General features: G+C 43.7%; 2 protein-coding genes across 3 annotated transcripts; both read right to left on the bottom strand.

The window, feature by feature from the left end:
• Positions 1–894: 894 nt before the first annotated feature.
• Positions 895–5,174, bottom strand: LOC115674414 (protein NDL1). Of its 2 annotated transcripts, none has more exons than XM_030596806.2 (11): positions 5,017–5,174; positions 3,837–3,936; positions 3,299–3,396; positions 3,086–3,174; positions 2,917–2,977; positions 2,742–2,828; positions 2,581–2,658; positions 2,441–2,497; positions 2,241–2,296; positions 1,521–1,656; positions 895–1,421 (listed from the first exon to the last, which is right to left on the bottom strand). In XM_030596806.2, the coding sequence occupies exons 1-11, from the start codon at positions 5,074–5,076 to the stop codon at positions 1,200–1,202; spliced, it is 1,044 nt and encodes a 347-aa protein (XP_030452666.1). In that variant the 5' UTR covers positions 5,077–5,174; the 3' UTR covers positions 895–1,199. The 2 variants fall into 2 exon arrangements, with proteins under 2 accessions (XP_030452666.1, XP_056166601.1); XM_056310626.1 differs by lacking the exon at positions 5,017–5,174 and adding an exon at positions 4,160–4,480.
• A 6,228-nt stretch (positions 5,175–11,402) lies between these two features.
• Positions 11,403–15,032, bottom strand: LOC115674412 (uncharacterized). The gene is made up of 5 exons (XM_030596803.2): positions 14,150–15,032; positions 13,740–13,792; positions 12,801–12,967; positions 12,564–12,715; positions 11,403–12,350 (listed from the first exon to the last, which is right to left on the bottom strand). Exons 1-5 carry the CDS (start codon positions 14,907–14,909, stop codon positions 11,890–11,892), a joined length of 1,593 nt encoding a protein of 530 aa, XP_030452663.1. The 5' UTR covers positions 14,910–15,032; the 3' UTR covers positions 11,403–11,889.
• Positions 15,033–15,779: the final 747 nt, after the last annotated feature.

The raw sequence follows: 15,779 nt of genomic DNA on the forward strand, positions 1-15,779 counted from the left end.
ACTTTCTCGGGACCATGAAGAATTGTTCGTGTAACAGATTTGATGGATGACAATTCTTGACCCCTAGAATGCCACAAATCGATAGAGCCGATCCAAGAAAAGAAGAAAACTCGAACTCGATCGATATGTGGCATCAAATCAAATGTATCGGCTCTTCGTTTTCTTGATAACCGACCTTAACGTGTGAGGAGGAGAAGTATTCATAGATAGCACTCCAGTTATCAATTTCTGCAGATCGAGTGATGGTCCCGTTAAAGGGACTAGACTAGGACTGGGAGGGGAAACTAGAAGGGTCGATGTCTATGGTTGCTGCAACGTTCCCATCTCGTATGTCGACCAAGGTTTCCACTACAGGGCGTGTTTTGTCTTTCGTGATGACTTCTGAACAGCAATACACTAAAGAATGTCCATAGTTACAAGACGGGAGCTTGTAATTGGGCCCGCCAAAGCTTATGCTTCACCACGACAAGTCACCGACGGTACGACATGGCGTTTGAGCATGAGCGAAATATCGGTAAATCTCAGATGATGCCATCTTGATTCTGACGTTTTTCTTTTTGTTCCTTCTCCATTTAGCCTCAATGCTAAATGACACCACGAAAATCACTTACTTTCTGAGAAAATGGAACTTTCAAGACCCAAACATCTCAGGACTTTAATGTTATGTTGTACACTAATGATGTAAAAAATCAGTTCCACGAGCAAAGTTCAGACAACCTTTATCGAGCAAATTCAAGCCGTGTGCGTACTGACATATAGATTCTACCGCCGCTTGTGCGAAAAGTTTAGACGGTTTCCACAAAATAAATCCTTCAAAATCTCATGTTCTATCAACAATGACATTACCTTCAGCAAGAAAAGTATGAGGATGAGATGAACCCGCGTAAAAACTCGTCGTGAAGAACCAGTTATTGCAATTTATTTGCTTGCCAAGATCCAGGTAAGTGATTATTCCAGAGATTTACAGATACTGAACCCCCCTCAACTATCGGTTATGCTTACAAATGAAAGAATCTCCTTTCTTCTTTCTTGCAAAATTTGCCTCCTGACTCTCCTTTCTCTTCTTTCTCTTTATCTACACTCTAGATCCTATACCATTACAGTCCAATTCAAAGGAAAATAGGTACTCTTGAAGTATGTAAATTACACAAAAAAAAAAAAAAAAGAAGCAAGACAGCAGCTTCGACTCCCATCTCCTTTCATACTTCCAGAGAGATCCGTGTTTTGATTGGTTTCAATTTCAAGCCCATGCTTTCGAGGGATAGAAGGTCCGGAGAAATGCACGAAGGACTCAAAGGGCTCCTCGGACTGACGCTTACTTTTGAAGCCTTGTACAGGCCATATCCCATGAGAAAATACTCGATTGGTATTAACATGGCATGAGGCTGCTCCTCAGTTACCATCGTCCCACATTCCTGAACCTATAAATCCCAGAAAGTTGGAAACATATCAAGTTTTAATCAGATCATTTTCAATGAATCCACCAGGCCGTGTCCCGAGAAAAGAGAGCCATTACATACCTCTACTAACGCGCTATATCTTCTATCCATCTTTGAAGTCATGTGAACAGCCTCCGAATGGAATGGAGAGTGCTCACCAATAAAGATAAGGGAGCGACATTGCAATTTTCTTAACCCTTCACTTAAATCTGGCCTCCTGCAAGACAACACTACAACTTCAGGCCCAATCAAAATGAATATGGAAGAGTTCTTGTCAAATTTCATTGAAATAGAAGTGATTAGTGCTTTTAGTCAATGTAATCAAATTTCTCGACAGTGTCTGCGGTACAATAAATTGAATTTTTTTTTCAGGGTAAATATTGTGAGCAAATGCTTGTTTTCCAGCCAAACTATAAGATAGGTCATACTCTAATCCTCCATGTTTTCACTGTAAATGAAAACACTGCATTCACAAACACTAAAAAGTTACTATCATTTTGTAGCTTTAATTTTGACAAAAACTTCCCTAACTTCCATTCTCCAACTGTTGCCGAATGCACTGACACGACTGTTTCATTCTAAAATGAAAGTGCAAATAGAAAAATTTAAAGAATTCTTGCAAACTAAATAGGACCCTTTTTCCATGACAGAATTCGCAAAGATGATACGACTTTCACCATAAGAACCGTGCCCTGTAGACATCTTATTCCATAGGGAGTGACCAAATTTTTTCATTATCCTTTTAACTTGTGCGTTCACTATATTCTGGGAGAGGAATGTTTCTCTTGATGAGGATTATACCCATTAATTGCCTCAAGAAAACGCCAAACGTTAGAACTCTGTCTCTCGTCCAGCAACTGCAAAATGAAACATGGATCCAACTGATATCAGACGAGCACTCATATTACAAGCACAACTATTGCAATAACACAAATCCACACTTCCAAATCAGTTGAGAGTTTATCATGAACAGAAAAGCAGAAGGCTGCAGGAGGACATACCCTTCTGCAGGCTTGAACTATGTCTGACTCTGGTACTTGAGCACAACCGCGCAACTCCTGTCTCCAACAGCAAATTCCATCGGCACATATAAGAAAGGGATCCAAAGCACCAGTGGAACGAACATAAAGACCAATATTACCTTGCTAAAATATCTCTTAAGCAGTAATTCTTTGACCACTCCACACATGCCATAGAAATAGAGTAAATTTGACATCACCTAAACAAGTTACAAGCTCCAAGTCAGAGAACCGAAAAAAATGTAACGTCAAGCAAAATTAGCAAGCGGATGGATAATTATACCTTATTTAACAACCATTCTGTCCATGACGGTGCTGTGCATAGAGGAGAAACAAGTATAAGACCAATAACCCGGTGCTTGTATTTCATCTGTCAATTTGAGGACACCGTTCAGGTTGAATATGAAAACCTTGAAAAGGGAAAATTTCCATATGCTACACAAAAGCATGCGTCTTACAGCAAACAGTGTTAGGATGTACGCTCCAGCCATAACCCCCATACACATCACAGCTCCAAGTCTGCAAGAGAAGCTTTCGAGTCAACTAAGATGGAGCAATAGCTATAGCCATTTCCTTCATAAAGCAAGCTGCCATTGGAAACTCGACATAGATGTAATTTATAATTACCCAAAGAAGTTGAGAACCTCAGCAACCTGATCTGCCAAGTCATCAACAGAGGGAACAGGATCGTCGGGGCTCATAGTGACAGCTCCTAACTGCAATGCCTCTTGAAAACTTTCCGAAATAAGAAACGGTGTGAATCATGGCATTCAAAGGAACATAAACCAGGGAAAGCCATGCATAAATCCATCCAGACGGTACCAGTGATTTGTCACACACCTCGTGCCCGGGAGGGCTAATGTGATATATACAAAAGTTGTGGAGCAGTAGAGAATATGCTTCTGGGCAGGAGAAAAGTCCTTGGAAACAAGACATATCTGCAAAGAACAAGGAAGAGAACAATGTCCACTTAGCCCTTTGATAATACTACGGTATGCCAGAATGCTAAGCCACAAAAATTTGGCCGAAATGCAGATGGCAAGTACACCATCACAGTTCTTCTAATTTCTGGCATCTGTAACTTTGTGGCAAAATTTGAAAGAATGGAAATTGTATCGTTTAGAAAAGGCTGGATAAGATCATGAAGTACCCCTATTTTCCAGGGACTTTGATTCTTAAGCTATGTTTTCGTGCAAAATTGATTTCATTTTCAGGGACAACTGTGAAGATTTCGCGGAGTAATAGGTATTGACAATTCTTTTTCTTCTCAATCTAAGCTTTCTAAAAAGAGCTGCCCTCGCTGAATATGCGAAAACAATTTGAGAGAAAAGGGAGAGGATTTAACCAGACAGCAAAAAGAAAATTCTGTTTCACTTACAATTTAGTGCTAAATCAGGATAAGTCACGAGGGCTGGCTTGTCTGGATCCCCAAATACTGCAACTGACACAAGACCTTGACTGGTTTTTATTAGGTGCTCCTGAACATGAATATCCAAGAAATGATGTCAATGAAATAACCATCTCGCAGCAATGCATAAAAGAATTACAAAAGACGAGACAACGAAATTCAGCATGATGTGATGAGATCCCAGAGATGAAATAAAGAGACACTAGCCCTTATCTGGAGACTGATAAGCTATTCCTAAAGCTAGCAAGCTTTGTTTGCAAGTGCTTCGTGCAGAGGAAAACTTTTAAGCATACCCAAGTAGAGGATTATCTGTAACGTGAGGACTTCGCATGTAAAGCATGCTCCTTTCGAAGAAACGGAAATATATATAGTCTGCACCAACATTTAGGCAAGCTACGGCTATCATCCACCGGATGATGGGATTAGCAAAACTTTAAGCCCCAAAGCTCGATCATTTATTCTATTAACACCAGAATGGCATAAAGTGACACCAGCTCCTCACATTAGAGGAATTGCACCCCTAGAAAAGGGTAAAGCCACCGACAATCACATAACAACGCAAACAAGACAATCGAATAGCTCGGAAGTCATCCAATTTTCCACACCCGGAAGCCGCAAGCCGCCGTGACACCTCGAAGGGGCATGCTTCAATCAAAAGACTCAAGGTAAAGAGGCCACCATGCGCGTGCAACAGCTATATTCCTTGCTTTCATCCAAGCAAATCACCAAATCCACAGTTTTCAGAATCAGGAGTCCAGACCCACAAGTCAAAACTAATTCCGGACCCAAATGGCTCCCAGGAGCAAAATGCGCATCATCGATTATCCCTCTCGGAGAGCAATCTGGAAACTTGCACAATGATCTCTAACGCTCTCGGGGTGGAACTCCATAAAAAGATGATCCGCAGCGCCCAAAAAAAAAAAGAAACCAGCGGGAGAACAGAAAAATGCCACCAGAAAAGCGCACAGACAAAAGAAAAAAAAAAAGGAGCAGCAAAACAGGCGAAGCAAACGTAGGAAACCGAGACGACCACCACCACCATGCATCATCCTCGTCCCAAAAAGCAAATGGAAAACCCATCCCGCATTATCCCACAAAACCAAAACTTCCCGCGAACCCACACGCAGAAATGCGGCGAGAGCGGGGCTACCTTTCCTCGCGGGGAGTACATCTCCATGTCTAGCGACACCGAATCGCTCGAATCCGCCATCTCTCCACCCTCTCTCCCTCGCTCTCTTCTCCTCCTCCTCCTCCTTCTGCCGGGCGTACGTGTATTTCACTCAAATTGAGGACGCATTGGGCGAGGCGTCCACGGATTATATACCTGTCCCTTTCCCTCCTCCTCTCCTCCCTCCTCCCTCTCTCTCTCAAAAAGGGGCTTCCTTCCTACGCACCCCAGAGCTCTTCCCCCCCACCCACGAACTCGCCCGCGTTAACTCGGCCCCGAGTCACCGACGCTCGATCTCAGGAGAGAGAAGGAGAGAGAGCGAGAGAGAGAGAGAGAAAAGGACAGAGGAGAGAGAGAAGGGCCCCCCCTGCGGAAGGAGGATGTTGACCTGCGACCGCGGTTAGGACAACCTAACCACGGTTTAGACCGGGGGGAGGGGGGAGGGGGGGGGGGGGGGCCGACAGCTTCGTCCCGACCGTATTTACGGAAACGCCCCTGCTGAGCTGGACGGGGACCGTGGCGTGGATCCGCCCGGCGTGTCGGTACGTTTTTTTGATTCGGCGGGGATATTACGGGGCGCTTTTCGGGGAGTTAGTTTATACGGTTAATCGGGTTGACCTTTGACCCGTCTTTGGGCTGGGGGGTGATTAGGGGGGGCGATTAGGTTAGGGGGGGCACGGTAGAGCCAATCACGGGTCGTCCTGTGGGCCCACCGTACGGAGAAAAAAATCCGTATACACATAGACAGAAAAGAAAAAGCGTACGATGAGCCCACAGGACGACCCGTGATTGGCCCTACCGCGCCCCCCCTAATCACCCCCCAGCCCAAAAACGGGGCGCGATTAGATCGTGAGGAGATCGCTTGAGAGCGCCCGCTGATCTCATGCGGCCTGTTCCACGGCGAGTCGGGACCTGACCAAGTTGTCGGGAGCTGGGGGCGATGAGGTCTTTTTCCTCGTTTTCTCTCTTTCCGTTCAATAAAACGGGGCGTGATGTCTGATTATCGTACGATTCGCCGTATTTAAATGGCTTGCGGCTAGATTGCGTCGTCGTATTGCGAATTAATCACTGTACAATACCGTGGTCCGACCTAAATCTTCCCCTTTTCATCTTTGGTCTTTTTTTAATATCATAATTGAGTGATGAAGAGCTCTTGAGGTTTGAATTTCGTGGGCATCCATAGATTTATGGAGAATTTATTATTATTATTATTACGAATATTACTATTATCATTATTAATGTGTGTTTTTTTTTGACGATGCCAAGTCTGCCTCATAGAGGAAGCTGGATCCTTTAGTTGAGACATCCTCCATCCGGGTTAGATCCAAGCTTGGGGTCAATTTGAAGGCTAGCGCATCATTTTCGTGTGCTTAAGTTGGTACCTGTCATTGCCATTTACCAGACACTCCTCGTCCCATTTAATTAATCCCCCGCAAATCTTTCTCATTAATCCACCCCCAATTTAAATTAACGAAAACGTCCTTTTAAGCCGTAGAAAACAGGGCTTTTCGGCAAGATTTGATGTAATTGGCACACCAAGGACATCAATCCCAAGCCCGATTTGATCTTTGGTTTTTTTTTTTTTTATTATTATTTTATTCTTTCGTTTGCACACTATCCCGAGTTTCGTCTCGACCATCAATGATAGTCAATGCCCCCCGTCTTAATGAAGAGTGAGATTTTTTTTTCCCTCCCCGTTAGTCGACATCAATCTTTCACTCTTTTTACCAATTAACGAAGAATGAGACTCGCGGTCATAGCTTTAGTTGGAAGAACTTTTCGTTGATTGAGACTTGCCGGTGAAAGATGGCTAAAAGTATTAAGTTTTTGGGTATTGAAGATTATTTGATGACGACGAAGATGATTACTACTGGGGGCCGGCCAAATAGGCCTCGCTTTCTAGCGCGAGAGCCCAATCAAGAGCGACCAGGTATTCGAAAGTCGACGGTGCATGCGCGAGTTAGGAATCGTAATTGTTTGATGGCGAATGTAGGCATTTGGATTTATGAAAACACTTACAGAATCCTACCGAATCGTCGTTAATACCAAGCAGATTCCGATCGTAACGCTAGGACTTCGCGGCATCTTTTAAGTTGGTTCGGGAACATTGTCTCGTTTGTTACAATAGTAACACATTTATCAAGAAAAGCCAAGTCATGATGGACACTAACCACAATCATTAGCCTTCTTGTAGAGTTTTTCACCCAGCTTCTCTGCAAAAGGTCCACGTTTTGGGGATGTGGTTACTGGTAACTACCCCCATTTCATTTAATCACGACATAAAGGTCCAACGCACATCTCGGAATGAACCCGCCACCTACTTCGACAAGAGATTGATTTTCATCTCCTTTAACCTAACTTTGCAACCACTGCCGAAGAAATTATTATTGCCGCGGAAACTAATTGCATTTCTCGTATTTAATCACTTCGAAACATTGCCTAATTCAAAAAATAAGCACAGACTTTACCTTAAATAACAATTACGGCCCAAACCTTTTTTTTTGTCACGTAAAAAATTATCAAGCTTTCACTTAAATCTCAAATATAACCCGAACAATTTGAAAATTTCATATCACGGGAGCCAAATTTGAGACTAGAGTAAAAATTGGTACTTTCTATTTAGACCAAAAAAAAAAGTTGAAGCCAGAATTATTACTCACGGTAAAATTGATGCATTCTTTTGGAATTAGCCCTTCGAAACACTTTGGAAATTGTGGGATTTATGCTCCATCAAACTCCTTTTTGTCGGGCTTAATTTGGGAGTGAGTGGAAGGTGATTTTACTAATTAGGGAGGCTAAAAATTCAATCTTTTTTTCTGGGGGGGGTGGGTGAAGCTCAAAATTGGGACAGACATTGTAGGGCCGTATGTCACGGAGGAGACAAGGAAAGGAATCGAGTGCCTTAAATTCAACGTGGTGCACGTGGGGAAAATTTTTCACCCTGCTCGAGAAAAGCGTGAAAGAGACTTTCGTGCGCGACCTCCATAACCCCATTGCCACCAAACCCATGATTGTCCTCTTTGGCATTTGCATTAGCGAAGCATTGTTGACCAAGAACATCACCGACACCATGCACGCGCATCACCCATCTAGGGTTTCGCGACTCTCTCTAAACGTCACGAAGCAGAAATCGGTTCGACGTATCGCGATGTCGATAGGCACGTGCCTGTGCCCGAGTAATCATTCACGCGCCGTGACGACAGAAGGCGTAGGACTGCGAGCGCAATGTGAATGCGCGCAGATTTGCGCGGCCTGTATGGCTAATCCCTCCATCGGATGGCTCTGTGATTCCCGAAATCGAGTTTTAAGTTCAAAATAAGATGTCTATGTTCATTTACTGTTCCCCTAACTATAGTGTTGAGTCGGTTTAAGAGCCCGATTAGTCGTCACGACGTATATCGATCTTTTAGTTTAAGCCCATTTGTGTGGCTACCTTAAAATACTCCGTGTACCAATTTAGATCTTGTCCACAATTTGCTGCCTTGAGAAGTCGTCTTTATCTTCTTGATTCCAACCCGTTTTTCCCGTGTGTGTCTTTTGCCTTCACGATCACGGACCTTTTCGCCCTTTTTGCATCTTGTTTCTATTCCTTCGCCCCTTTACCCTTTTGTCCCTCTCAAATGCTTTTTCTCGATCCGAAGAAGTGGAAAGTGTCGGTCGTGTGATTTCCACCATAAACAACCTATTAAGCAAGCTCAAGGGTCCAGCCAAACCACAACCATTTTCACCTTCAGTCATTAAGGTCTTGTTGGGATCATCGTGCTTATGCATTCCTTCGAGCCAGTTTCGAGATCTAGGACATGGTATGTAAGGCGAAGGAGTCGTCGTACTCGGAAAAGATTAGTCGAGTTTTTGGCAAGATCTCGGACCCACTATCCTGAAGGAGAAAAGAGAAAGATATAGAAGCGCGGAGCATAGTACATTGAACAAATAATTAATGGGGCAAACTATGAAGAAATAACGGGATAAACGTTCAAAGAATTCGTAAATTTATTGTACGGCGACCTATTCGATCATAAACCATTCAATTATGCCAATTCAGTCCTAAACATTTTGATGATTTGCTAACGTAGTCATTCTTGCTAATTTTTATTGAAAATTGCTGACGTGGAAGCCAACCGTTCTACATGGCATGGCCAGTGCTGACATAAATAATTTTGCAAATTTTACGATTTTTTTTTTTGCTTTTCTTTTCTTTCATTTTTCATTTCGTTTTTTTTTTTGCCACTGTTAAGGGCTAGAGGGGGGCAGGGGCTTGTGAGCCCTTGTCGGTGAGATCCGGCGTCAATGTCGCGGCCCTCATCCAAATCCGGTGAGGGATGAAAAAAGGAAAGGGAAAGATTAAAAGTTAATCACCAACGTCAGTGTCGATAGTGCCACATAAGATGATCGACGTTCACGTCAGCAATTTCCGACCAATATTTTCGGTCAAAATGACTAAATTGGCACCATCGAAAGAATCAAAGTTAAATTAGTCGCCGTACAATAAGTTTAAGACTTTTTAAATAGCTTTCTTGGAAATAGCATCCCTTCGTAAAAACACCAAGAGCAAATCGATGGGGTCGTTTCCTTTTCGATCCTTCTGTTCCCGGACTATTTCTCCTACTTCATTTAAGCAAACCGTACTTTGTTGTTGACCTAACAATTGCACGCCTCCCTCTAAACCCTCTCCTGATTTATCAAAGAGGAAGAGAATACCCAATTGGCAAGAGAGATAGAGAAAGAGAACCAAAAGAAAGACGAAAGTGTCGGCGCCTTGGTTACCACTAATGGTAAGTAGAAGAAATGATCAAATGGGGGCACAGACAGGGATTGATTTATCAGTTGAAGCCCCTTTCCATTCCAAAGCTCTTGCATAAATGGAAGAGTTTTGCTTGGTGGTTTGTATCCGGATCGAGACAAGGGTTGGTGAGAGATCGTTCTCTTGCCTCTCACGTCAGTGTTTAATGGCGTTCACGGCCCGGCCGCCACGTGGCGCCCTCGATGCCAACTGGGCATCTGCCATCTGTCTTTTTTCCCCTTCAAAAACCATTAATAAAAAACCTATAGAGATTGCTTCCACATTGCTTGTGAAACAGGGCATGGTGCGCATCTGTCTTGCTTCGGTGTACCTCTGCATTACGTTTTCTTCTTCTGGGGTTGACGCCGTGCTTTATTTATTGAAAACCATAATGAAGGAGGAATATCAGATTGCCTTCGTTTGTGGAGAGCTTGGGTGAGGTAGAGGGTGACCGGATTCTAGGAAAAGGCGATGAAGTTCGGGATCTTGCATGTGGGGAGATGTATGATGTATCCGAGAATCTAGTGCCATGACTTCGATGTAATCAGATTTAGGGCCCGTTTGGTTCAGCTTTTAAAATGTTATTTGGGGGAATGCAAATTCTTTTAGGTTAAAGTCCATTGGGGAAATGCAAGTGGCGTTTGGTAAAAAATCATTTGTAAAATTATTTTGGCCTAAGTAGTGTTTGGTAAATTTTTTTTTGCCAAAGGGCTTTGGGAATTATCTTTTTTATTAAAAAAAAAAACCTATCCTACCCTTCGCCGGAGCCGGCGAAGGCCTATGGCCGCCGGTAAGCTAGATATGGCGCCGGCGGCCGTTGCCCGAGGTCGGGCGACCCCCGGCGAGCTAGATCTGCCGCCGGCGGTCGTCGCCCGAGGCCATGCGACCCTCGGCGAGGGTCGAGCGACCCAGGCGTTGGCCGCCTGGGTCATGCGACCTCGCCGGCCTCTCGTCGGCCCGATCCGGTGTCGACCGCCCTCACCAGCCACCTCACGAAAAAAGATGAACAGTACCAAGAGGGGCAAAATCGGAATAAGCTAAAATAAGTGAGGGTAGTTTGGGGACAAAAAATTTTGGTTTAGCATTCCACAAACGCCTGAAAGCCCTGGGCCCGACTTTGGGCTTTGGCAGATTCCAAACGCCCAGATTTGGCTAATCTTAGGCCGGAATCTGCAAAACCGTTTGGTTCAGCATTTTGGAAAGGGGCTTTTAAGGCTGAAAGCCCATTTCCAAAGCAGAACCAAACGGGGCCTTAGAGTAATGAGGTGGTTGGAGCAGGAGGCTCTGAAGTTTGTCTTAAGCCATGGCTGAAAAGGTTTCAATAGCCCAACGTGTTTTCCAATGAGAAAGGCCCGGTCCTCTCCTGAATTGGGCCTGAAGTTTGCTTGTTCAAATTCAGTTTCTTTAGGGGCCAGAAGTTCACTGATTCACTCAGTCATCAGTTTCAACTGTTGCTCCTAAATGCGTCTTTCCACAGTTCCATGACACACAGAATTGACAGTTTCACTAGGCTGCGTTTAGTTCACATTCACTGGGAATCAAGTAACTCCTCAACGTGAGAAAGAGAGAGAGGGAGAGAGAGAGAGAGTGCAAAACTTATAATATATCCTATAATATCTATAGTGTTACAGTAACTCAATTGGAATTGAAGAGCACATGCTCTCGACAGATTCGGATTGCTCCTCCTAGCAACAAAAAGAAGAATTTCTTGATGCACTCGTAGTATCTGAGATCTATCCCGCCGACTAAAAAAGGTCCATCTAGAAACAAAAGTGCGGCCCAGGAGGAAGTATAGACATGGCCAACCAACTCAAAGACGGTATGATGATGACAGGATGCAAATTATGGAACCTCTCCGAGCTCAAGATAGAATTTTATAGAGCCGGAAAGAGCATAGGTGGAGCCGGTGCCACACTAGGAATATTTCTATTAGCAAGGACCAAATATCTTTTTCGCAGCTGAAGGAAGATGCAGTGGGAGGGCCCAAGCAACCTTCTCGAGCTTGACCAAAACAAAAGGATTCCGAACCAAAATTACACATCCTACAGTCTTTGGATGTGTCGCGCCTCTTTAACTTAGTGTTCCATACTTAATGGATCTTCCTGGAGGATGGGACTATACTCCTCATTCCTACTGCTCAAGCCATCCCCAACACATGAGTGAAATACATTGCATTTTGCTACATTCTCGTGACTATGAGATTTGAGGAACTTAACAGGTATCTCCCCTTCTTCCTTCCTCCCATCTTTGCGTTTTCTAGTACCATCACTTGTTAACACTACCGGACAAGTGTAAGCCATGAAAGTGGCATCCACAGAATCAACCATATCCAGATCAGCATCATCAATTGTATCCACCGCTATGCCCTCGTTATACGGGGGGAGGATAAAAGCATCGTTAAAATTGTCACCTCTTAGCTTGAAAACTGGTAGCTCATACTCTATTCTTGACTTGCAAACTACTGCCTTTGCATGGAGCTTCAAAATATCACTGTCAAAGACTCTTATCCCTAGATCCTCTACAATCAGCAGCCACTCTGAAATACGAGAAAATTTGAATCTCATAACTTCGTTTTAAGTCCTCATAGCGTTTACAGCTAAAACAGTCATTAATCGCGTATATAGCCGACAAGTAATTCCACACAGTCAGACCCTCATAGCAACTTAGCACATAGAAGGAAGAAGAGCCGTAGCAGATAATGATATCGAAAACAGTATTAAAAGCAAATAAAGATATAAGAGGGACTCACTAATAAGTGCTGCTGGAGTTGATGCCGTTGGTCTGCTGGTTATTCTCCCCGGACCAGTTTGACAAGTAACCCATTTGAGCAATTGAGAAGGTAGCCAGGATTTAGAGACTGCATCCTTATAAGAGTCTACTTTGCTATGGTCACCATTTTCCCTACAGCCAGTTTAACACATCTCTCTCATATAATGATTAAATAAGCAAGTGTAGCATAGAAGGAGTGGTATTCATGCTCTCATACCTAATGAATTGCATGGCACTTTCAGCTACTAACAACAACAAGACAGCTGAGCTCTTCAAGACCTCGACACGAAGCTTTCTCCCATTTTGAGGGCTCAGAAATGGATAATCCACCATTATCAGGGCATCATATAGGACTTCTCGTAAGAGAATTTCATCCTCGAATTTCTGCAAAAAAAAAAATTACCAAGCGTATAAAAGAAGAGCTGGACACTAGCTACGTCTCCATTAGCAAGAGCAACAGGATATCTTCAGGCGAATTTCAAATCCAAAACTACCACAACAAGTTATCTAGAGTTTTAACTTTAGAATGGTATAGCAAATATAAGATAACAGCTCAGGGAGGGGTCCTTTACAATCCCAGTATCCTCAAATGTGATCCAAATAACGAGATTCTCCCTCACAATCTGGTTCACACCTTGAAGTGAAGAATATTTATCAAAGATTAAGTGACTGCAGTTCACTATAAACATTCATGGGCAGACTCAGGAAACCGGCAAATAAAAAGTATGAACAATATAGTTTTAACTCTCGTAGATTGAGCCTATGATCTTTTTTACTCATGATTCAAGTATCTTCGTCCCAAGTAAGATCAACTGAGCAGGCATTTAAAGTCTTCGTCTAAAGATGTGCGCACGAGCTTTTTTTAATTTTGCATAAAAATCTTAGTGCAAGCTAATCAGTGAACACGAATGTCCTTTGCTATGGAGCCAGCTTCATGAAGATAAAAACATAAGTATATCTCTTTCATGCAACCCAAAGGAGGAAAAAAGGTCTATGACATGACTTGTGTTTTACCATCCTGATCTGACTGTTCTGTCTCCATTGGGATTTTGTGAGACTTGATTTGGCTTGAAATCCACAAAGCAAGGTAAATTAAAAGCTCCGTGCCTCCTAACTTTTAAGGTTAAGGAAAAAAAGACTAAGCTAATGCACTTACTAGTAGCAATGTCACAGGTAAAACTGGATCCAATAGCATGCTAAGAAGAGTACCTGACATCAAATCAAACAATGGTGGTATTGAATTATCAAGCATGACAAAACAATAGTTTACTAATTTCATGAAAACTAATGTTTGATTGAAAAGGGACAAATACAGTATCAACACAATCAAGGAGCCAGTGGATGCCACCTACGGAGTCTGAGACTCGCTCATGACACATCAAATCAATGTTCTGTCAAAAATAGATTCCTACATGTACTATGGAACTCTGTTGAATGCTAATCACCTCAAGAATAATGTTCGGACATGTTACACCGAGGGAGCGACAAGGCACTTTAACATTGCAAATGGAACTACAAGCCTGAAGAAAATCCAAAAACAAACAAACGCAAGAATGTGGCTCTCACCGAAAAAGCAAAAGTTTCTAAATCCAGCAATAGTCTGGACTGCCCAGCTATGCATGTCTCTCTCCAACTCGGCTCGCAATGTCCGGGCATCCAACTTCAAGCATAACCTCAACAAAAATACCTCGGTCATAACAACCCCGGCCAAACGCCCCATGCCAGCCCCGCGATCCTTACAAATCCCCTCGCGAACATCGTCGCTAACAACCGGAAAGAACGACTTCGCATCCTTCTTCGGCTTATCGACCATCCACACACGAATCAAATCCAAGAAGCACGGACCCAGAGACTCCAGTTCATCCTCTTCTTCGAACTCCCTACCGCCACAGATGCTGATATAACTGACCACGACCTCCAGCAAGTCCTCGACCTCTCTCTTCAAGCTCCTCCTCTCGACCGCCAGAAAGTACAGCTCGTAAACCACCGGGGCGAGCGCGGCCACCTTCTTGACCGCATTGCACGAGCCGGAGCAGGACGCCAGCAGCTGGAACAGCTCCTTGACCCTCGACACCTGCTCCGAGGCGGCGCCACAGCGGCCGCCGGCCGCTGGCTTCGCGGCGTGGTGGGTCAGCGCGGCGTAGAACCAGATGGTCTCGAGAGGCGGGTCGGGCAGGCTGTGGAGCAGGCGGGAGAAGATGGCGGCGAAGCCGGAGAAGTCTGGCGATCCGCCGTGGTACTCCAGCAAGAAGCGGTCCACCGATTCCTTCAGCATGGGGTGGAGGGGGTCGGGAGGGCTCCGGTCGCCTGACGCCGCCGGGTTCATGCCGGCGCGGGGGATTCGGGCGGGATTTCCGGCGGAATTGGGGACGGATTTCAACGGAGATTGGGATCAGCGGGGGAGCGGAGAGCGAAACCCTAATTTTGCGGGGCCCGTGTAGGAAGGGAGGAAGGGAGGAAGAAGAAAAGGGGAGGGAAGGTGGGGGCCGTTACGTAACGGGCAAATTTTTTGAATTTGGTCTTAATAGAAAAATAACGTTTATTTATTTTTTTTGAGAGCGAGAAAAAAAATTATGGATAATGACACAAATTGTCCCTGAAATTTGACTTGATATACAATTTGATCCCTAAACTTTGAATTTGTGCATTGTGGCCACTAAAATTTTAGTCCAATGTTCAATTTAGTCCATAAACTGTGAGAAAATGTTTAATATTGTGTTTATAGCCTAAATTAAACATGTACCGAAAATTCATGGACCACGTTGAACAATATAAAAGTTTGTAGACGACGTTGCAAATTGGGCCAAAATTTAAGAATTATCCGTGACATTCACCCAAAAGATCAAATGTGTGATCAATTTACGATATTTATTTTTTTGTTAGAAATTTTCGATAAACCAGATGAATGTCAAATTCGACTGTTAGTTTCTCAGGAAACTAGCGTGCCCATATGATTTCAAAAGGGGCTGTTATTAGGATTATTTTTCACGAAGATTATTATTTCAAACGAAATTAAATTTCCTTTCGTGTGGTATTTTAAGGGAAAAAACCACCAAAAACCCCAAACTTTTCCACTTGTGACACATTTACCCCGAACTTTTTTTTGTGACACCAAAAACCCCAAACTTTGTTATTTGTGACACATTTACCCCGATATACATTGTCCATGGGCATTTTCGTCTTTTTAGCTTTTTCT

Source organism: Syzygium oleosum, unplaced genomic scaffold (genome assembly GCF_021117445.2).
Source record: "Syzygium oleosum isolate NSW1041296 unplaced genomic scaffold, Sole_v2.1 Sole_v2.04, whole genome shotgun sequence".
Lineage (NCBI taxonomy): Eukaryota > Viridiplantae > Streptophyta > Magnoliopsida > Myrtales > Myrtaceae > Syzygium > Syzygium oleosum.